This window comes from Centroberyx affinis, unplaced genomic scaffold, assembly GCF_046629955.1.
Source record: "Centroberyx affinis isolate AG114_WGS23_722 - 3 ecotype Tasmania unplaced genomic scaffold, CSIRO-AGI_Caff_v1 ptg001934l_1, whole genome shotgun sequence".
Lineage (NCBI taxonomy): Eukaryota > Metazoa > Chordata > Actinopteri > Beryciformes > Berycidae > Centroberyx > Centroberyx affinis.
The window spans coordinates 210,672-234,357 of NW_027280295.1; the positions used below are offsets into that span (position 1 = coordinate 210,672).

Genomic DNA, 23,686 nt, shown 5'->3' on the forward strand with positions numbered 1-23,686 from the left:
CACAGCCTGGACGGAGAAGTAAAGCCAAGGATGCTGAAGACAGCAGTCCCTGTGCCTGGGCCTTGTTGAGGAATGTCCTGAGAGGCTGTTTCTAGACACAAAGGGAGAGCTGTGATCGTCCCACTGCTCTTCCCACTGTCCCTGTGTTCTCCTGCCATTCGCCATCCCACGCCTCCCCAGCCAAACACAGAGCTTGTTCTCCTGCTATCTCCCCCCCCCCCCCCCCCCCACCCCCACCCCTCTCTCTCAAGCCACCTCCACCTCCTCTCACTCCTGGGCCTGGTCAGGTTGGACCCATTGTGGCTGATCCATAACTGGGGGGTCTAGTTGGGTTCTGTGTGTGTGTGTGTGTGTGTGTGTGTGTGTGTGTGTGTGTGTGTGTGTGTGTGTGTGTGTGTGTGTGTGTGTGTGCATGCAGGGCAGCCCACGGAGACCCCATGGCAGCCAAAGATCAGGAGGTCAGAGGTAAACAAGTGCTTTTGGGCCGGTGCCCACATTACTGACTGGCATTCCTTCACAGCCCCTGCTCTGCTTTGTTACAGGCTGTCTACTTCAGAAGCTGAAGGGGCCTGTGTGTGTGTGTGTGTGTGTGTGTGTGTGTGTGTCGTTTCTAATATATATGAGCAAGAGTACCCTTGGGATTTGCTGTAGTAATGAGATTCAGTCTTAGATCAGAGATTAGAGGATGAGATGGTTGCTTTTTAAATCACCTTTGTTGTTCAAGCAGGCAACAGCAGGGATGATCAGAAGACCTGGAAGGAATTTAATGGACCTGGGCATGCGTGTGTGTGTGTGTGTGTGTGTGTGTGTGTGTGTGTGTGTGTGTGTGTGTGTGTGTGTGTGTGTGTGTGTGTGTGTGTGTGTGTGTGTGTGTGTGTGTGTGTGTGTGTGTGTGTGTGTGTGTGTGTGTGTGTGTGTGTGTGTGTGTGTGCATGTATGTGTACGCGTACATCTAAGGTCACATAATCAATGGTGTGTGTGTGCATGTGTTTTGTGCTGAATGCATTACACCTCATCATGAAGTACACTGCTCCTTGTTACAGCAGGCCCTCTCATTGGTTTAGGCAAGGGGTCGATTGATTGGAGCCTTCAGGGACCTGGGGTAGGGTGGGGTGGGGTGGGTGGGGGTTGGCAGGGTTATCGCGGCTTCGCTTTAACAAGTTTGAAGGGAGCTTTCCATCTAACTATATGAGCGAAGGCTGTACCCCAGCAGCAGCCTTGAGCCATGGGGGGATGGGAGCAGGTGAGGGGGAGGGGGGGTTGGAGAAAACCGATGTTCTTGGTTGCATTTGGGAGATAAGATAGGCCAGAAGAAGAGGAGGAGGGGAAGTGGGGAGGGGGGGTACAAAAGAGAGATAGCGGCAGATGAGAGGAGAAATGATTGAAGAGAAAGAGAGGAGGAGGGTAATCAAGCCTAATGGAAAGTGTGTGTGTGAAGGCCAGATGGGTGCTGTTTCTGTAGTAAAGATAAGGATGAAAACGCTGTAGACGCAGAACGGATGGAGGAACCTCACTCAAAGACAGATCGCTTCTACCAGTGTCATTTATCCACCTCGATCGCTCTGTGCTCTTCATCAAAATGTAATCATGCACACGCACACACACGTGCACACACACACACACACACACACACACGTGGCTGCAGATATGGATGTGTATCTCTTTGAATATCCCCTCACTCAGCAGATCGTAGTCAGTCTTGCAGAGTAAACATATTCATTGATGTTTCTATCTGTGATCGGTGTAAAACCACCCAAACCAGTTTAGACCGTTGTGGGATTGCATTGGAGATACCAAGACCTTTGCATCCGTGTAAGCCTGACCACACACACACACACACACACACACACAGCATTTTAGTGGAGTACATCCAGAGACCTTCTGCCCTGTCTGTGCATGTGTCATACACAGCTGTTCCCATTTCACCACGTGGATATGGGATAGGCCTAGACTTTACTAAGGTGCATTTGTGTGAGTGCATATGTGTGTGTGTGTGTGTGTGTGTGTGTGAGAGGATCCCATGACCCGGGTAGTAGCTGTGCCTCTGCAGGGTGGCCTGGTGTTGAGGAGGAATTGCAGAGGGGCTTATTTTGGTTGATCAGGTTTTATTTATTTAAAAAAAAAAAAAATTATTGGATCCGTGCCTGCTGAGAGGAGCTCCCTGAATTGGGTCACATCTGAAGGGAGGGGGGCGGGGTGAGAGATCCTACAAGCACTCGGAATTCTAATTTCCTTATTTTCCAAGGAGAGTTCTCCAGTGATCTGGGTGGAAATGAGACGTCTGCTTCCTCCGCCAGGATGGCAATCAGGCTCCGTATTAGTGGGCTCTGTCGTCGTGGGAGAGGGAGGTATAATTGGCGTCTCCCTTGATGCCACCTCCCGGCGCTCTCCACTGACCCACCCCTTACTAAAAACTGCATCGCTCTGCACACGCTCTTACAAGCTGGTCACCATGGTACAGAAGCACAGGATGAGGACATGCACGTTTGAACGTTACCATGGCAAACTAAACTTGATTTTGGGCTCAAGTCAAGCTTTGGGGGAAGTGAAAGGCTTTGGTGTCTTATTCATGAGAAACGGAGACAAAATCCCCTATTCTGTCTGTCAGCAGCGCACCGTAGAAACCACCTTCTCCTAACCACAGAGCATCATTTGCAACACTCTTCAATTGCACAAACACACTGGATAACCTGTAAAAGCACCATGGTGTTTGGGTTTTACAGTGAAGTGTGGTTTGGTCTCGGGGATGCACATGTACGTACAGATGTGCGCACGCTTGTGTGTGTAGCTGTGATTATATTCAGGGAACGTATTGAGTGATTTGAGTTATAGATTTGGGTTAAACAGCACTCAGTAGAAATGAGGGCTAGGGCATGGCAGGACAAAGCTCAGATTATACTGTCCCAGTTATGGTGAAAGAGCACTTTTCAGAATACATTGTCTCAGTACCTTAACACAGAGATGCTGTCATTACCTGCCTTCCCCAGCACATTGGGAGATCAGTTTGCACTTTGCTCTGCCTTGGTCTCAGACTTTAACATTTGGACTTATATCTCACCTTCTCGTGAGATACTTACAAGCTCATCATGTACACTACAAAACATATCCATCTTAGCAAGTCATTTAATATAGTGTCGAGACTTATTTTTAAAAAAATTAATAGAAAAATTCTGCAGGTTTCCAATATAAATAAATGTTTTTCCAAGTACTTTATTGAATCAACTGTGTTAATCGAGTGATCTGCCTTGTTTCACAATACTGACCCTAGAAAATTCCTGAAACAAGTGAAACTGACTAAATATGAGACTAAATAAAAAGACGGAATTTTTTTGTAGCGTAGCCATCATTCGGTATTCGGTCTGAAAATATAGCCTACAGCCTGGGTTGTTATGAGTCAGATGGTGTTACTGTTGTAACGGCTGAAAGTTCAGATGAAACAAAAAGCGAGTTGCCGAGCGCTGACACAGCGGCAAGCACCGCGGGAGACGCACTGTGTCGGCCCCGGGCGTTCGTGTGTGGGTGTTGCGCATGCGCGTGCGTGCTGTGCGTATGCAAGTGCTGTGGAAGTCTATGTGCGTATGTGCCTGTAGGTCTGTGTGTGTATTGAATGTGTGTGTTTGTGTATGTGTGTGATTCCCCTGAATGACCTGTTTTCCAGGCAATGCGAGTCCCCAGAGGAGAGCGGACGTGGGCGGCCTGTGTTTCTCTTTCAGCCCATGGAAATCACTTCGCACAGGCTCACCCCAGTCAGATTGCTGTAGGGGCCCTCTCCATTCGAGAGGCTCCTGTAGAAGTCAGATATTGACGGGGCAGACGGGGAGTAATGCACCTTATGAATATGGAGGGACAAATACCATATTCCCCCACCCCCCATATCTGCTACCTCTTTCTCTTACCACAGCATTAGCAAGAGCTTGTGTCTCGGTGGGGCATCAGTAAATCTGTCTTAATAAACTACTCTTTCTCTCTCTGGCACTCTCTCTGCCTTGTGCTTTCTCTCTTCCGTCTCTTCCGTTACTCTCCATCTCTATCTCTTTCTGTCTCTCTTTACCTCACTTGCCCTCTCTGTCTCTCTCGCTCTCTCTCTTTCTGTCTCTCCTCTCGCTTTCTCTGCTGACAGCCTCTTCTCATTGGCTGTGCCAGTGCACATGTTTGATGAATGACAGCCAAGCAGCGCTCCCAGACTGAAGGAAAACAAGCCCCTCTCAGCAATTAGTTAAGTGGATGGGTTTTCCCCCCCATCTGCCGTGTTCTGGGAAATGACACCCACTTGGTGCCCACTGCTGCCACCCACCCCTGGCACGGCCTCGGGCGGGGCCATTCCCCTCCCTGATGTGGTTACTGGTCTCGAGTGTTTTGGGTGAACCCAGGAAGTCAGGGAAGGGGCGTACTTGATTGACTCCCTGAAAAGCCCTGATCAGCAGCGGGTGTCGGTGAACTCCTGGTATGATGTGTGGGGTGGCAGGGTGGCCCAGCGGTTAGAGAGCCTGTCCTTCACCTGGAGGACCTGAGTTAAAGCCTCTGTGTGTAGGGTTGGGGTTCGAAAGCATTTTATTGAATCTGCTTACCGAATTTGCATCCTTTCGAATCCCTTATTGCATTTCGCCATATTCTCATTTAATTTTGAGAAGTGTGCCCACACTTTCGAACACTTGTGTCAATCAGACATGTTGATTGGGGTTCGTTAAGAGGATTCGTTCGACACTGGGGATTAATGAATTGGGTATTTTGCTAACTTAGTACCTGGGGAACGGAACCCAACTGTACCTCTGTGTCATCAAGCATCTGCCCTGCCGCTGTGTCCCTGAGCAAGATACTGAATCCCTACCAGCTCCAGTGATGCTGCTCCCCACGTTCTGGAGGGAGACATGCGAAAAGAGAATTTCCCTACAGGGAGCAATAAATTACGACACGAGCATTATGAAGGAAAATGATTATGTTCCTTTCCTCTATTCCTCTCTATCCCCTTCTGTCCTCTCTTTTGGCATGAAATCATAGTCCTGTCTTTGTTCCCAGATCTCTCTCCTGCCTCTCCTGTCTGTCTGAAACTTTATGGACCTCTCTGCCCCCCATCTAAGTCAGGAATGCTGTGGGTGGTTGTGTTGTGTTGTGTTGTGTTGTGTTGTCTTGTGTTGTCTTGTGTTGTGTTGTGTTGTGTTGTGTTGTGTTGTGTTGTGTTGTGTTGTGTTGTGTTGTCTTGTGTTGTCTTGTGTTGTCTTGTGTTGTCTTGTGTTGTCTTGTGTTCTGCTGTGTGGCATGGCTTCCTTCAGCGTCCGCCAGCCACCCGGTATGACATCACGTCTCCAGAATGAGGAATTGACTTCCTGCTTTAAGCTTGTCCTCCCCGTCGCTCTTGTTTGCGCTGTTAAACATGCGGCCCCGCTCTGGGTTTACTCAGCGTGACATTAACTTGTCCAATCGATCGGGAGACAAGGCCATTAAATGCAAGAAGGCCCACGCAATCTCAGGCCTATCAGCGCTCGCAGTGTGTGTGTGTGTGTGTGTGTGTGTGTGTGTGCGTGTGTGCGTGTGTGCGCGCATGTGGGGCGGGCAGGTGTGTGCGTGCGCGTGCATGCAGGCGTGCCTTCTTGTGCGTCTGTGTGTGTATCTTAACTCCACGTCTTCCCCGACATAGAGACGCTCTCGAGGGAACTGTCTGTCTAAATAAAAAAAGGTCAGGCTACTATTTATTTTGCCGTCCGTCTTCGCTCTCTGCGCCCCAGCCTGTCAGCCGCCCTCCCCTCTGCAGGTGAGGATGGTTCTGCAGAGCCCATGGTTTCCATGGATACCCAGAACATTTGGTACTGGTGCGGCTGGTTTGTTGGTGATACTGTGGAGCAGAACGCAAGGCTGGGAGGTGCGATGTGTGAAAGGTCAAGCTTGAATGGACTGCCATGCTCTGCTCAGCTGGCTGAGAGAAAGACAGCAAGACAAGATCGCTTTGTTTTGGAGCTTTCCTCAGTCCCCCTCAAGGCCCCACTGTAAGGTTCTTGTTTTGCAGCTCTGTCCTTTGTCCATCATCCCCATGTTAAATATTAGCAGACATTCCAATGAATGTTATGGGTATTTCGCCGCAAGATATTTAGTTTGACATGCCTTCTATTATCACTCGACATCATTGTAAATGAGGGCAACCTCAATGGTTATTCGAGTTTAAATAAAGGTTTGAAATGAAAAATTATTAAAATGAATAGTTTCAATTATGCAGCATGATTTCGTTATTTGTTTTTTTTTTCTATCAGTTGAATTATGCATAGCCAGATTACACATACATTTAAGCTTTTACATTTGCATTAACTGTGCTGTGTGGGAAGATTAAAAGAAGGATGTCGCTAATTATGAAGCTTTGTGTGTGTGTGTGTGTGTGTGTGTGCTTATGTGTGTCAGAAACCACAGTAAAGCTCATAGCTTACTTTTTGGATGGCTGACCACATCCTTGCCTTATTGATTACTGTGCCAGATTGTTTTTTGCTTTTGTAACCTTCCTTTCACTGACCCTTTACTGCAGGTACACTGTGTCCAATCAGAGTTCAACCACTCTCATTCCGGCATTTCAGTCCTGCATTTTAGCCCTGCGTTTTATATTAGGATTATGTAGAGCTAATAGTCTGAGATGAACATAGTGGGTCCTTTAAGACAAGAGCGAAAAGGCGGGGGGAGGGAAAACGGCTGGTGGATGTTTTTTTTTTTTTTTTTTTTTTGGCCATCAGTTGACCGGTATCTCAGGATAGTGTTTTGGAATGAGTAACATAAGCCCTTGTGTTGATGTGGGTCAAGCGTCCTCTGCCCACGGCCTCCAACGCTCTATAACCATTGGCTTGTTAACCATTTGCGGAGATCCACCAAGTCAGCCCTTGCCACGACCCCGTTTGACCTATGAACCCTGCTGCTGAGGTAATGAGACACGGAGAGGTCACTGGAGGTGCCTACTGCCTACTGCTCTGCCTAACACTGTCAGGCTCAGGGGTTTGATTCCCACTGGGGCCACCCATGCTAAAAATGTATGCACTCATAGTGCTGTAAGACACTTTGGGTGCAAGCATCCACCAAATAGCATGTTACTTTGCAGCAGGGTGGCTTGGTGGTTAAAGTGACTGTCCCCATAGATACAGAGGTAGGCAATAGTCACTCTGTATAGACTGGAAATGAGAGGTTTCTGAAATTAGATCCACCATTGGAAAAAAAACAAAACATCTACTCTACTCTTGAAAGTAAAGCACATTATGGGTCACAGTTAAGGCAATGAGTCATCTTAACACCCTTGCTTACCAAGTAGTTCTGAGGAGAGGATCATCTGTGGTTTCTGAAGTATTGACTGGTGAATTTTGATGACATTTTTCCAAGAAGAAAAAGAGGAAGAGAAACAGAGAAGAGGGCCTCCAGTGTATTGCATTTCTAGAGCTAAGATAAATGAAACCGAGAGATTTTATCAGGCTCCCCTGATACTTTGACCGCTGTTGTGATCGAAGTCCTGATACTAGGGGTGTCACTTTATGCTTAGAATGCGGGGTATGCAGGTCTGTTTGCTTGGCTTTCAGCTACGCACACACACACACACACACACACACACACGCGCACACACACACACACACACACACACACAGCAGCAGCCCATCAATCAGGACACATTGCTCACCCCTCAGTCCTTGGCACAGACAAAGCTAATAATAATAGCCTATGGTGTGAGAGACAGGCAGACTGACAACGCTTTGAGACCCGTCACAGTTGTGCTACTACTGATGCTCAGCACTGCCAGGCTGACCTGAGCTCCGTTTCATTTAGTTGGACTGATTACACACCAAAGTTAAGTCCTCCTCAGTGCACACCTGGCTCCTGCTGGGACCACAGGTTCAGCGTTGGCCCTCGGCACTCGTGATGAATGTAAAGCTGACAGACAAGGAGAGAATCCATGGCTAAAGCCCTGCACAGTCTGTTTTTGAGATCGGGTCCATCGCACAGAATGCTGTTATGAGCTGAGTACATAGACCGGTTATATGATCACAGAGAGTTGGCTTTGGGACCCAGGCCCTGAGCAGCTTTGGTTTACTGTTGCTCTGGTGCGGATGTTCCCCACGCTGAGTGTGTTTGTAAACATGGGGCAGGCTGCCTGATCCATTACTGATGCTACAACTCGAGGGTCAGTATCCTCCACCATCTCCGAATGGAAGGCATGCGAGAAACCCTCTCCTCTCCTCTCCTCTCCTCTCCTCTCCTCTCCTCAACTCTCCTCTCCTCACCTCTCCGGTGTTTTTACCGCTTATCGACCTCCTGCTGCAAAACAAACATCTTTCATCCACCGACGTCTTTGCTTGCTCTCTATAGCTTAGCTCCACAGCCCTCGCCTTGGGCATTCAATCACCTTGTGATATCAAGGAAAATAATGGAGTATAATGTTCTGTCTGTGCTCCAGGATATCCTCAGGGATATGCCTCGGAGGAATAGATATACAGCGCGAAGGATAAAGGTGCATTATATTTTGGGAACCTCTGTCCTAACCCTTCATCCTTTGTCTCTCCTCTCTCCCCCCAGTGCCTGACGACCTCACCCCAGAGGAGCAGCAGGAGCTGGAGAATATCCGCCGGCGCAAGCAGGAGCTGCTGGAGGACATTCAGGTAACATTGAGAGTGTGTTTGTGTGTGAGTGGGCCAGGACATGGGAAGTATTGTGGAAATCTTGAAACCACCACCATGGGTCAGGTAAAAAATGCATGAACTTCATGCACTGCAAAAATGTCCATCTTAGCAAGTTGATTTAGTCTCATTTTCAGTCTTAAAATCTGTCAAGTCATTCTGCCTTTGGGGTGAGATAATTCCACTTTTTTGAAATACAGTTTTACTTGTTTCAGAAACAAGTGTCAGTATCTTGAAACAAGGTAGAATAAGGCAGATAGCTTCACTACTGTCAAGAAATTGAATGATTGATTTTCACCGGAAACAAGTATCATACCCATTTGTAGAGTTTAAAAGAAAGAAAATTAACTTAACTTAAGAAAATTGTGCTTTTGAGACTCAGTACTAGATTAAATAACTTTGAAATAGATTTTTTTGCAGTCTTCCTGACCCATATAACCTCTGTCTCATTGTGTGTGTGAATGTTGTTGAATTATAATAGCCACTCATTCCTTTGCAGCTACAGATACAGTTTTTAGGCTGCTTTAACTTGGTCTGACTATAAAAGCTTATATGTCTAATGAAAGTTGTGTGGCACTGACCCAAAGAAATGTCATATTAGGAAAAATCATATTAGTAGAACTAAGTGCTCCACCCTATAATGTGACCAGGCCTGAGATTTAGAAGCTTGAGGGGTGAGAGGGCCCTTTGTTTTTGACCTAACAGGCCCAGACACTTGGCTGACCTCCTCCAGCTTCGGCTACAACTCCTCTGCTTTTTGATTAAACATTTACCTCCTATCCAGTTTTTGCAGCCTCTGTCCAAATTCTTCTTTTCCAAAGGGTCCTTCAAACATTTCATCCCAAGTGGAATGTGAGGCATTTCCTACCAAGTACACACTTCCTTAGTGAACTGTTTATGTTTATTATTTGGCCATTTGTGTGTTATAGATGTGCTGCCTCAATGGAGACTAATACAGATCGGCCAAAAGTTATCTCTTTTGGGTGTTTTATTGAATTGCGGTATTAGATAAAGCACGCAAGTATTAAAATAATACAGGCATAATATTCTGCATGCATAAAAAATAGGATTATGTTCTTAAGAGGAATATTCTCGTGCAGCACGTAGAATTTCCCTCATGCACTCTCCCATTTCAAACTGAGCCGCGATTCAAATCAGGTTGAATTTCCCTATTTGTTTGATTTTCTCTCGGTGGCCTCTAATGATACGTATGGCCCTTTCCTTGAACCTAGAGCACAATTCAATTTTGTAGCTCCTTGCTCAGGTCAGTCCTGTCAATCTAATATTCAGCCCTGTAGTCAAATGAAGTGCTGTCTGTGATTTGGCCTCCAGATGTCCCAGAGGGCACCTCTCAACTTCCGGTGGCCCTGATAGGCAAACATTAGAGGCGTGATCCAACACCCTCCTCCTTTATGAGCCTGGGCCACCACCGCTGCCCCCAATCCCCCCCCAGGCCACCGACCCTCCTCACCTCCTCTGTGTCCCTGCTCTGCACCCAACCACCCCACCCACCCCTATTCCTCCGCATAAGCACAGCCTTAGCCTTTGTTTGTGGAGGCAAGCATCTGAGGAATGTGTTGTGATTGCGGGGCCTTGAAAACACAGATGTTCCCTTTGTGGTTTGGCCCACGGTGAGTTGGTATTATGCATCAGAAATGATACACAAGCAGTGCGGTTGGATATGAACGGAGAGCCTCGGTGGTTGGATCCTTTTTTGTTTTGCTTGGACCCTTGGATCCTCCCATGGTCAATACTAGCCAGGTTGTCCCTGTATACAGGACTGCTCTGACGCTGGAGTCTATTATTCCACTCTTTGATCAAGCTGACATCACCCTTTTCCGCCCGCTGCCCTCCTCAGCGCCCTCCCCGCGCCAGTCTGGCACCAGTGGGCCCGGCTTGATCGACTGGATCTGCCTCTAACGCCATTAATCTCTGAAACGCCACACAAAATATAATCCACTTTTACGCTCTCTCGCTCCATTTGTATTGAGGTTATCCCTGAATGTTCTCCCCCTAATCAAATTCAGAATGAGAGGATTGTTTTGGAGAGCAGAGCAGAGCACACACACACACATACACACACACACACACACATACATCCCTGTGACTATGTCAGTTTTTGGTTGATGAGTACTGGGGGAAACTGGAGTGTGGACAGACTGTACAGCGGTGTGTGAAGTTGCTGGGGGCCCACTGGAGTTTTGTCCCATTCACATGACACCCGGGGCCAGAGTCGACAAGTGACTCTGCTCTGTTTGTTGAGCTGCTTACTCTGATGTGTGTGTTTGTGTGATAAAAGGCCACCTGGCTCACAGACAAACACAAAGGCAAACACAATTCAGAGATGATAGCCTCTCCCTTGGCACTGTTCAATAGAGCCCTCACTTTTTTTTAAACAAATATTTTGCATGTTGTTTGCGTTGTCCTACACCGCATGGCACTAGGCAAATTGGGGGATAGGCTAGATAATGAATTCATAATTTCATACAGAGTATATTTTATTTTATAACACTCCTCCCTTGTCTGTGTCTCCAGCGGCTGAAGGATGAGATAGCAGAAGTGACCAGTGAGATTGAGAACCTGGGTTCCACCGAGGAGAGGTAAGAGAATGGGATCCGGGACCCCACACACACACACACACACACATTCCTCTCTCTCCGTCTCTCTCTCTATCACACCATGACCATCTAAATTGGCTTGTTGTTTGCCTTCTATTAACTTAGCAAATGACACTGTCAATTATTAATGTTTAATGGCCAAGTAGGCCATACCCTCACACTACTCCCCGAAATTGGCTATGCTTTTAAGGCAGTTTAAATGTTTCATCAGTCGACCCCGCCCTCCCCAACCATGATGGGAGGCCTCATTGAATAATGCAGTGGGTGTACGGGCAGAAGCAGACAATGCAAGGTCCCGGGGGAGGGAGGGGTCTGGAGTGCTTGAGTTTGGTCTACTCAAGTGGATAGGGATCCCATCACCTCCAGAATATTCCTAAAGCACTCTCACTTGGTTCTAAAACCCATTAAGGCTTACAGTACTTTCATAGTTTCATAGTTTCCCGTGATCCATTTATTGGAGGCAATACATGATAGGTTGTCTGCATTTCTGCTCTTAACGGTATTCGTCTTCGCAGAGCATCTGTTTAGCTGAGTGGTGGAGCTTGGCAGACAAAAGCCAAAGGAATGCTGGGTAGAGTAAATCAGTGGGAAGAAGTGGTGACCTCTCACCGGCTGGGGATGGTGACGTAACCATGGTGATGGCGGAGACTGAGGGTGCACTTTGACCCCTGAGTAACTCAAGGCCTGAGAAATGGGCCTTTCCCATATGCGTGATGTTAAGCTCTTTATCAGCGCTTTGTCATCAATGGCCAATGGGATGAATAAGGCCACTGCCAAACTAATGGGAAATGCTAATGGAAAAGATATGTTAAGGAAATTAAGTGAACAAATTTATTGTAATGGTCTGAGTCTGGTTGAATAAGCAAGATGATGGAAAATCAATTTGATTGATTTGTATGATGTAATTTGACTGATTTGTGGGAGTCATATCCAAAGGGTTTCTATATATACTATTTCAGTTTCAGAACCAGAGTTTTGAACCTTGTTATCAACCGAGGTCGTTTCTCATATCAAAAAACGCTAACAATGTACGCTCTGATGTTCCAGGAAAAATATGCAGAGGAATAAACAGGTGGCCATGGGCCGGAAGAAATTCAACATGGATCCCAAGAAGGTAAAAGTAACGATAACGAAGTCTCGATTCTCTATAAATGTGATTTCTCCCATATGTTCTCATAAGCAGGATTTAACCTGGGGCTCTTTCTCTCTCTCAGGGGATCCAGTTCCTGATCGAGAATGACTTGCTGAAGAACACCAGCGACGACATCGCTCAGTTCCTCTACAAGGGAGAGGGCCTCAACAAGACCGCCATCGGGGATTACCTTGGAGAGAGGTCAGGATGATGACGACATGACGCATTGCTTTGCTCTCTCTCTATCTCTCCATCTCACTGTCTCCCGCTATTTATGTATGTGTGTGTATGTGTTTTGAGCACATGCTCAGCCATACAGTAGGTGTGGGTCCAACTGTGCGGTTGATAAAGGCGTCAAACAGCGATGACCCTCTTCCAGATCGCATAGTTTCCGTATTGCTCTGTTTCCTCTCGGTCAGGCACACACCCATCCTTTCCCAAACACAGTTTATTGGTCCCACATTTAGACTACCCTCTAAAGACGATGTCCATTACTCAATAAGCCTCCATCTGTCTTTGATTTTCCTACTCATCCATAAGTAACATGATTAAGAGACTCACCATTCTGGAATGTCTTCGAGGCAATTACAGACCGAGTCGTGAGCAGATACCGTCTTTTTTAGATGGAACCCATAATACAGGGAACGCCCAGCAATGGCTTGCTGCATGCACTGCCCAGGGAATATAGGGCAGGCAGTGTTACAGTCAGGGTGTGGTCTGCGAGGTCAAACCAGGAAATGGAGTGCAGGCAAAAGCTCTCAATGGGCGCTCTCCTTTTGATTGTTATCAAGGTCTCTCCATGTGTTTCTGATACGGTAAGGGGGGAGTTGGAGCAGCACGGGAGCCTTGAGATACGATTGGTCACTTACCCACTGGGTGGCTGGCTGGATATGACCCTGACAGCGAGAGCTCCTTAGAGCCATCCCATGATCCCACAGGGCATATCATTAACTCTGAAGGGCATAAAGGTCTGGAGTGATGTCATGATTGAGATCAGATGATGAATGAGGGGGGAGGTCTGTCCATCCACTAGTTTTGATTAGAGAATGCAGCATATCACAACCTTTTAACCCCCTATGAGTCAGATCACATCCTGAGGTTAGATTATAATAAAGAGGCAATACGTTTGGAACCTGTCTGAGAAGCCTTAGCCATCTTTTATTAATTGATTTTTATTGTTTTATTGTTTACTTTGATGTTTCTTGCCTTGCTTTTATATTTCAATTAAATATGATGATGATTTTATTATTACTGGGTATTCAGGATATAATTTTTTCAAAGTGTCAGTGACAATTCACTAATAAGAAAATATGCCATGCTTTGTCTCCTATAGAGATGATTTCAATATCCAAGTCCTCCATGCCTTTGTGGAGCTTCATGAATTCACAGACCTCAACCTGGTTCAGGCCCTAAGGTAAGTCAAGCTGTACCATCAGGTCTACTATACACTCACTTTTTCCTTGGCTGTATCTTCATCATTACTTCCCCTTTGATGCAAACCACCTCAGCGTGATACAGAGTTAGCCCAGAGCTAGTTTTTTTTTCATACGTGTCACCTCATTTGCAATTTATAGGGACACGACAATCATCATCAATCATCACAATCATTGACAGTCTCGTGCCATAACAGAATTCATTCAGCTTATTCACAGTGTTATGTAGTTGATGATTATAGTAGTTGATCTTTGGCTGACTGTGCCGAACTGTTTCCCCTGACAGACAGTTCCTGTGGAGTTTCCGGCTTCCCGGAGAAGCCCAGAAGATCGATCGCATGATGGAAGCCTTCGCCCAGCGCTACTGCCAATGCAACCCAGGCGTTTTCCAGTCCACAGGTAGGGCCGTCATGCTGGCTGTGACCCACTGCTGTCTTTTTACATGTACTGCTCAAGATCACATACCGCACAACCCAGAGCGAGAACAAAAGGACTTCAAAGTTTATCGTCTGTCCTGATAAAATGATTGGTAGTACAGAAGCAGAATGTATATATGGGAATACATTTTGTTTACACTAAATCTAAACTCTTGCCATGTCCGTTAAAACCATTGACAATACTGAATACAGTACACATCAGTCTTTCTGAAGTACTTCGCATGTAACTTCTCCGTCGTCGTATGCAGGGTTTTTTCATATTGCGCCGAGATCTAACGGCATGTGAGAGCGACTCTATCCCCACTGCTTTATTTAGCAGACACAAAGTCTGCTGAGGTGAAGTGTGTTACAGAAGCATGTCTGGCTTTTCGGCTGGGAAATAATGTCCGTGGCAGACGACTGCCTCTAACATGGATGCAGATGGATGTGAATAATGCATTGGTTTTCTCAACAGCCTAACGGGCCAGATAAAGTGCTGCTGTGTCAGCTGACCGCATTGTCTTTTAGCATACACACACGGAAGCGCACGCACACAGAAGCCCACATGCATACTTAGCTGCCCACGCACAACCTTTCACTGCCGCCCACTCTCAGCTCAGCTAATTTACATTCATATTTAAACACTACATTAAACACAGGCAACGCTCTGCATTTTTACAGTAAACAGCAGCCGACACATTGGCGATTGCCACCGCACAAAGCTTATCTCCCTCTCTTATGGGTGTGAAAGTGTGAAAACGGTATTTACTGATGCTATACCATTGCTGGTTCCAGACTCATTGATCTTTCAAATAGCGCTGGTGGGTAGAGGTGTGACCATGCTGTGTGTGTGTGTGTGTGTGTGTGTGTGTGTGTGTGTGTGTGCGTGTGCATGTGCATGTGCGTGTGTTCCAGACACCTGTTACATCCTGTCGTTCGCCATCATCATGCTGAACACCAGCCTCCACAACCCGAATGTGAAGGACAAGCCCACGGTGGAGCGCTTCATCTCTATGAACCGAGGCATCAACGACGGGGGAGACCTGCCTGAAGACCTGCTCAGGGTGGGTTGGGCTTCCAAACTCGCTCATGTTGATTCCCCTGTTTGCGTGTGTGTGTGTGTGTGTGTGTGTGTGTGTGATCTCTCCGACGTTCCTCCCCCATTCTCTCTCCTCCCTCCATGTCTCTCCCATTCCCCTTCTCCATCCTCCTTCCCCCTTCTCAACCCTCTGTATCTACCCACTGTCATTCTCCTCGCCTTCGTAGGCCTTCTACCCTCCTCCAATGCTCCCCCCCCCCTCCACCTACAGGGGCAATCTCAAGCCTACTCTGTATTCACGGTCGAACTCTCCTCCTCCTCCTCCTCCTCCTCCTCACAGAACCTGTACGAGAGCATCAAGAATGAACCGTTCAAAATCCCAGAGGACGATGGCAACGACCTCACACACACTTTCTTCAACCCAGACAGAGAGGGCTGGCTGCTTAAACTGGGTGAGTGACACCAGAAATATGCAGGCGCAGTTACAGTGTGCATTGTTGAATTTCCAAAATGGTGGCAGGCATTCTCATCAATGTAGGTAGCTGTGCCCACAGATGCCTATCTCTTTATACCCTACAGCAGATTTTGGTGGATTATTTCAAGGTTGAAAATCAGCCTGCATAAAGTAATAACCAATGTCTCTTTGAGGTCAATGACCTGTGTGTGTGTGTGAGAGAGAGAGAGACAGTTTATGTGCATATGTGAGAGTGTGTGAAAGTGCGTGTGTTAGCGTGTGTGTATAGGTGTGTACACACCCGACTCAAGACATCTGAAGACATCTCTGCCCACTCTAATGTATTATGAATGTGGCCTTGAGATCAGACCCCCACATGTGGAGGTCTTTGAATTATTTAAGACTAGGCATATTCATACACTCTGACACACACACACACACACACACACACATACACAGACACACTGACATGCATAGCTGCACACTGTGTGTAAATCCAGTGGGTGCGCATACACAAACACACACATGCAGAACATACACAGAGGTAAGACATTAACTTTTGTTTTGTTCTGATTTTTGCCCCCTTGATCGATTTCAGCATTTTGGTTTTGCAACTGTATTGAATTATTAAATAATACATTTACATTGTATATTGGCAAGTAAACACTCAATTTGTACTAGTAAGATTCTACTGCTGACTGCGTAGCGCCAAAAATTTGTTTTACTGCTTCAGGCTGTGTATTTGGTTGTCAAAAACCGCTTCCGTTTTTCTTGCCCAGAACACACTAGAAAGAAACGTCATAGGCTTCCACGAACCACCTGCGGTGGCCCACTCATGAATATTTGACAACAACAATATTTCAGAGGTGAATTTCAGAGGCATTTGTACCCTGTTAATTTGTGACCCTGACATAAACACAAACAAACACACACACACACACACACACCTTGTCCCTGTATCAATAAAAGTGATCCACAGGATGTCAGTTGGTAATTCTACTGGTCACAGTCAGTCCTCTAGAAACGGAAAAGCACAACCCTGGACTTCCCAACTCTCCATCCTCTGGTTTCCCTCTAAGATCTCTCTCTGTTTGTACAGATTCACAGTGAGTTTAACAGAAAAGCAGGAATGTGTGAACTGGACTTGAATCTTCCAATCACTGTGAATCTTTACAACCAGTACACCAAGGAAGCACATGATTACTCTCTCTCTGCAGTGACTCCAAACTGGCAGATTTGAGTGTAATAATCAGGGTGGAAGGTAAATAATTGGATATAACAGCACTGGACCCAAGTGGAGGCGATATCTAATGTAGTGCTTTACTATAGCTGGCACAGTTATCTGCATTGAGCAGAACTCCCCCTTGTGGAGTGAAATTGAAACAGCAGATACATACAAATCAATATAAAGTGCAGTCTTCCAAAATGAATTTGTCTTTGCCAGAGTTGTAAAGTGCATCAAAGCCCCCTTGGAACCAGATTAGCAGGATTGTGGTGCTATAATTCCTTATCATTTAATTTGATTTTTTTGTTTTCTTTTCCTCCTCGTTTGTTTGTTTGTTCCCATGATTTTGGCTGTTGTCTTTCCTCAGGAGGTATGTACACCTGCTCTTCCCAACACTAGTCCATCTCTCAGCTCTCAGGTGCTTTTGGTGGTCTGCCATGCTTTTGTTCTCTTTCTCATTTATTTACGTTCGGCCGGGGTTTTGTTTGTAGTTTTTTTTTGTTTGTTTGTTTGGTTTTTTTTTTGTCTCTTCATTGACTTAGTCTCATTTAAATTTAAATGTTTGTTTGTCTGTTTGGTCTCTCATCGAGCTGGTGGTTTGTCCACATGCTGCTCTTTTTATCTCTGTGGGCAGTCGCCGGGTGCCTTTGCCACCCCACGGGCTCGGCCCGGCGAGCCGGTGCCAGGTCTTTGCTTTGTGGCCACTCTACTGAGCAGTTTGACCCTCTCTCTGTATGCTGTGGTGGTCAATCTTTCTGATCTCTGTTTTTTGGAAGCTGCATTATACCTTTATTTCCACACAGCGAGCACAACAAAAGGACTTTTAATTTGACTCTCCGGATTGATCATGCTCCTATTTTATAATTGGCTCACAAGAAATGAGCTGCTGTTGTTTGCTCTCTGATTGCGTGGAAAGGGAATAGTGCACCTTTAAAAAAAAAAAAATGGCTCTGCTCTCCTTATCTCATGCTGTAAGTGGATCTGAAGGGTAATGGCGTGGCTGCGGCCTGGCGTGGTGCTAGACCGGACTGGAGCGGCTGTGGGCCTGTGGGGAAAAGGAGTGTGTGAGAGGTAGTGTGAAGGGAGTCAGGGGCTGAGATCAATTGATTTGTGCATGCATACTATAGACTTAAAGTGCACATGAGTAGTACTTTGGCCATGCATTCCTGTAATTTGTTTAAGGAATGGTAACTTAATCATCTAAAGACACCACTGGATTAGATGCAGATTCTAAATAGTGCATCCTTCCTATCAGTATAAGTAGAAGTTTATTTATCTGTATAAAAAGTGGTAACTGGATGTGATTTATAAGGTTAGTCTAGTTTATTTGCACAGTGATAAAAACCTAGATGCAAAGTGATCACACTATAATATGGTAAGAAGAGAGGCAAATTACTAATTTGTGCTGGTGTGATAAAAAAAATTCCAAGGGTCTTATAAAACCATCAACTAACAAATGTGATTTACAAGTTGACCTGCTCCCTCCTAACTTCCACTTGCCCCGCCCTCTACAACCCCCCCCCCTTCCATGGGTGATTTCCTCCACTCAGCTCCACTCCAGCCTAGCATCCTCCACACCCCTGCAAAAATCTCCCGGGACACCCCCGCCTCTTGTCCCGGACATTTCTGCAAGGGGGGGAGGCCTTCTCTCTTTCTTTGAGTGACAGGAACTGACGTGACCATCAACCGATCACAACCTCCAAACCAATCAACACTCTCCATCAGCTGTTTGATTCTGCCATAATGCGTGTGCGTCTATTTGTCTGCTTTTTGTTCTGACATGCTGAAGAGTCAAGAGATGTGGGGAGGGGGTGCAGTTCTCTGTCTCCGTCTGTTGAGTGAAACGTGTCGATGGACAAATAACACCATGTCTAAAACGTAGACTGTTTCAACTGTGTGACCTATCATGGCCTCTGTGATATGATGGGCTATCATATACAGTGCTAATGCTGTTATATGATAATACAAGTGTGCTGTTTCTGTACTTTTATTTATTTTAAAAACCTCTATCATGGTAGATGGGTTTCTAGATGCAACGTTTTACTAACATTGGTGGTGATGGCATAGCTTATTCTAGACGTGCCTTAGGTCATCATGCTTTAGACCCTGTTTACCAATCAGATTATGCATCAGACACGTGTTCAGAAAGCAAACCTCTTCCCACACTTATTGAGGACTGCTCCTATATTACTCTCATTGTATCCCTCCTCTCAGAAGTCACTTAACAAAGCCGAAACAGGAAATTCTAGTCTGAGACGCCCATAGTGAAGCATAGCTCCAGGCGCTGGGCTTCCTGCCCCGCTCGGTTTGTCGGCATCTCATCCTCCCAGTGCGAGGCTGCCATCTGCTACTGTGATCGGGTTTCCCCTCAGAGGAAGTGGGGGTGACAAAGGGGGTCAGAGGTCATCCACAGATCAGCGAGCGCGGACTTAACCAGAGAGCTCCCACCAGGCGTGAAAGAGGCGAGGATTTCAGCCAGGGCCGTGAAAAGACCTCTCAGTCTCTCCTACCTTTCCGAATTTGGCCCAAGTATAGTAATTTGATTGTTTTCCACACCTAGAAGTGTCTGCTAGTGACTTCATTTGGATGGCAGTTCATTAAGTTCACTGAGTGCAAAAGCGCATAGCTCTATATCCTGGCTATCGATCCTGCCGTGCCTCACTGCTCTGAGAGAGACTGTTGTTTCTCTGAGTCAGCGACTAAGGAAAGAGACGCAGGGCAAAGTGGAGCGAGCACTCCGCTTCCAGACACATCTCGACATTTCGGTAGACGTGCTTTAACCTATAGCATCCATACATCCGCTCCATTTAGCCTTGATAGGGTTCTGCTTCTGGGATTACAGCCCTTAAGCGGTCAATACCTGTTAACAACGGCTTGTATCGTGGTGATCACTGTGATCCGAACAAATACAACAGAATTAGGCGATAAGCGTCAGGAGCTGCAGATAGATGAAATGCAATAGCTTTGTCTCAGTGGAATTCAGTCTAGTCAACCAATTCCTCAAGTCACCAAGGTGTAAACGAAAAGCAAAATAGGTGTAAAAGAAAGCAAAATACCCAGATAGCTAAAGGCTCTGCAGTTGTGGTGATGGCAAGCAAGCGCATGGTCTGGTGTGGTGTTGGTGCTGGATTGGGGCAAATAGTGGGACGCACTGGGGAAGGGAGTATTCTGGAGCCGTCATCTGTCTGTCTGCCCATACATCTGTCTGCCTGTCTGCTGCTCTGCCCTCCGCTGTCCGGTGCTCATCCCTCTATCTATCTATCTCTCTCTTGCTCCCTCTCTCTCTCTCTCTCTCTCTCCCCCTCTCCCACTGAGCCTCTCTGACACTGGGTGTTTGCTCCACAGGGGGACGTGTAAAAACCTGGAAAAGGAGATGGTTCATCCTCACAGACAACTGTCTCTACTACTTTGAGTACACAACGGTGAGTACAGCTCCTGACACAATAGCAATAATTGTGCTTCTGATGTGTGGCGCTATGTTATTTTTCTCTCTTCATCTGCATCATCTTTGCATATTTTTTTCTTGTGCAGGACAAAGAGCCCAGAGGAATCATCCCGTTGGAGAACCTGAGCATCAGGGAGGTGGAGGACAAGAAGCCTGTAAGAACAGCCCCCTCTGCTGGTTCATTTCTTGACAACACACACTAAGAGCAAGGCTTTTTCAGGGTTTTTTGTTTCAGGACTTCAGGGTTTTTGGACTCACAACTCACATTCATTTGTCATGGGAGATTGCTGTTTTTTTTCCTTTTATGTCTCACAGACAGACAGACAGACATTTTGTCATGGTGGCATCTGTCTGTCTGTCTGTCTGTAGACAACACAATAACTCAAGTACAATATATGATATTAACTGCATACTTACACCACAGGTTCCCCAATAGAGTAGATGATCTGATTAGATCACCTAATGCACCTTGCTGCATAAATTTGCATATTAATGAGGAAAAACAGATTTTCTTGAAACTACTATAACTCCTTAATGCTTTAAGAAACAGTTCATATTAACACTACCCATGTGTTATGTGAAGACAAGTATGTTGACATCGGAATATTGGCTAATTAATACATTAATTAATTAATTAAGACCTCATTAGCATAGCTGGTTATGTTTAATATATCATGGTGATTATTGCGGCACATTAGGCAGCTCAAGTGCTTCTTGTTTCTTACTTTTCTGTGTTGCTGTTCACTTTGCCATGTTGCAATTTCATTGACAATCTGCTCTATAACCTGTTTGACAACTGGTTAATATCCTCTTACCCACAATCTGTACTACTCATCTATCCATACCATCTGCTCATTAACTCACTTGTAAAGTAGAACCTTACTGAGGAAAGGAAGCAGTGAGGTGCTGAAACGGTTTGTTAATTTGCGATCAAGACACAGTGTGTTGTCTCCTGCTGGCGTTCCCTCTGACCTCCCTCGTCTCCGCTCTCTGTAGAACTGCTTTGAGCTCTTCATTCCTGACAACAAGGACCAGGTGATAAAGGCGTGTAAGACGGAGGCAGACGGACGCGTAGTGGAGGGCAACCACACCTTCTACCGCATCTCCGCCCCCACTACTGAGGAGAAAGACGAATGGATGAACAGCATCAAGTAGGCGTTCTTCCTCTACTTCTTTCATCACTGCCATACAAAAAAGAAGTATTACTATAGACACTTTGCAATGCAGTGTAATTTTAGAACTTATGTGTGGCGGTAGATACTAAGGCTGGGTATCAGCACTGATCTCCCGATTTAATTTGATTTTGATTCACATTGATTCAATATTGATTCGATTCAATATCAATTAAATTAGGGGTACTTCAGTTACAATACCAATACTGGTTAGATATGAAAGAAATTCTCTGAGAATTAATGCTGTGAACTGTACAAGAACCCTCTATAATATGGTGCATTAATATGGTGCAAATCTATACACATCCACTGAAAAAAGGCATAGATTAAAAGATCGATCTCTGGATCTTAAGAATCGATATTGGATTGTCCAAATGAAAATGGCAATTAATCTGACATTTTTTTCCCGGTCCTAGTAAGTATGAGCACAATCATTTGCACGCTTACAAAAATGAGCAATATACTGTATTTTGCCAACAAAGCCTACAGTGGATTGCATTTTGCTTTTGTGTTTTTGTTTCTGACAATTCCTTGGCGTCTGCTCCCACAGAGCCGCCATCAGCCGGGACCCCTTCTACGAGATGCTGGCAGCCAGGAAGAAGAAAGTGTCGTCCATGAAGAGGCACTAGAGCCACTTGGCGCTCCCCACATTGCACTTGACAGACTAGGGGGACTGGGAATCTGCTCGCCCTGCTGGGGGGGGGGGGTGGTGCGGACGCAGGGGGCCGAGGTCTGACTTAGACCTGTCCAGGGGATTTCTCTAGGATACATAGCTCTGGCTTTGGGACTCTTACTAGCTATAAAACAGGAAGCATGCTGGGGTTTCTAAATAAGAGTCAGGGCCAAAGCCTCCCCAACCTCCTGTCTGAATGTTCTCTCTCTCTCTCCTCTCTCAGCTTTGTGTGTACTTTGTGTATATGAGGCAGAAAACGGGGGGGTCTCGCTGTGTCCCCCTTCAATGAGAGCCTTTTCCCTCATGCTTTACCAAACAGAAATCCTCTATACATTACACACACATACAGAACATGCGTACAGTACACTCATGCAGTCTCCCTCGCACACATCGTTTAATCTCAGCAGGTCTGACCGAGTGTGGCACCCCAACCAAATTATTCCTAGCTTTCTGGAAGAAAAGTTAAAAGAGCTTTTCTGGTGTGCTTTAATATGTTTGGGCAATACGTGTCTATTTTTACAGCTTTTACTGTGGATTCCTCTCTGAGTCTTTTTTGTTTGTTTTTGCTTTTTTAAAAATGATCTGGTGATGAAAACTGCGGGGTGGGGGGGTTGGGGGGTTATTTGCCAACTGTTTGTGATTTTGTAGAAAACTGAAAACAAAAGGTTTCTGTCAAAAAAAAAAAAAGTTGCCACTCAGGAGATTGTTACAATGTTCTGAAACTTTGTGTCAGGATAGACGCGGACCCTGTTCACATACGACAGCCATGCAAGGAAATGAAAGCCTTGTTTGTGTCCTGAACTGAACCGTAATTGTAAATGTTTTAACCGCAGTTTGGGACGTATTACTGCAGTTCAGGCTCTCGTGACTCGTGGTTGTTTGGACGGGGTTTCAGCGTTACGGCTCTCACTGTTCATTTCCTGAAGGTCCTGGAGATGCGTCCCGGGATTTAGTGTCTCTTGAAGTGACGAGTGTCTGTCACTCTAGGCCTCTGTTCAGGGTCTTGCAGGGGGTCAGGTTGTCTGGGAAACAGCGCTGTCGGCCCCTGTCTCTTTATTTTCTCTCTTCATGCATTTCTCTCTCGCTCTCTGTCTAAAACACACACACTTTTGATTATTGTATCATACAAAAGGCTATTTAATTATCAGAGAAAGTTACTTTACTGCTACACATTGTCTGCCTGGCACTGAAATGTGATGAAAAACGCTGCTGGTTAGCTACAGTAATTCACAAAGATATTCTTTCTCAGTCAAGTTGTGTTTGACCTTTTTCTCCTACCCTAGGCTGCCTCTAAATATATTTTCCCTTTGCAGAGGGTTACCTATTTAACGGTAGAGCAAATCACATTTCATTTTCAACCCCCAGCCCAACCTCATTAAGCATACTTTGAAATCGTTGTTTCATTATTTCCGTGTGCTTCAGGCTCTTATGCATAAAGACATATGACAT

At 45.9% G+C, this 23,686-nt stretch overlaps 1 protein-coding gene across 4 annotated transcripts in view; it reads left to right on the plus strand.

The window, feature by feature from the left end:
- The window catches only part of cyth1a (cytohesin 1a), a 45,598-nt gene extending 23,349 nt beyond the window's left edge, over window positions 1-22,249 (plus strand). For 2 of the 4 annotated variants that reach the window (XM_071530501.1, XM_071530500.1), the window contains exons 2-13: window positions 8,530-8,612; window positions 11,166-11,230; window positions 12,296-12,362; window positions 12,463-12,581; window positions 13,714-13,794; window positions 14,100-14,212; window positions 15,145-15,293; window positions 15,609-15,721; window positions 20,291-20,369; window positions 20,479-20,547; window positions 21,389-21,543; window positions 22,115-22,249. In XM_071530501.1, coding sequence (XP_071386602.1) covers window positions 8,530-8,612; window positions 11,166-11,230; window positions 12,296-12,362; window positions 12,463-12,581; window positions 13,714-13,794; window positions 14,100-14,212; window positions 15,145-15,293; window positions 15,609-15,721; window positions 20,291-20,369; window positions 20,479-20,547; window positions 21,389-21,543; window positions 22,115-22,193 — 1,172 coding nt within the window. In that variant the 3' untranslated portion in view covers window positions 22,194-22,249. Of the gene's footprint in view, window positions 1-8,529; window positions 8,613-11,165; window positions 11,231-12,295; window positions 12,363-12,462; window positions 12,582-13,713; window positions 13,795-14,099; window positions 14,213-15,144; window positions 15,294-15,608; window positions 15,722-17,314; window positions 17,318-20,290; window positions 20,370-20,478; window positions 20,548-21,388; window positions 21,544-22,114 lie in introns of all 4 variants that reach the window. The other 2 variants (XM_071530499.1, XM_071530498.1) reach the window with 2 other exon arrangements.
- The last annotated feature ends 1,437 nt before the right edge of the window (window positions 22,250-23,686 follow it).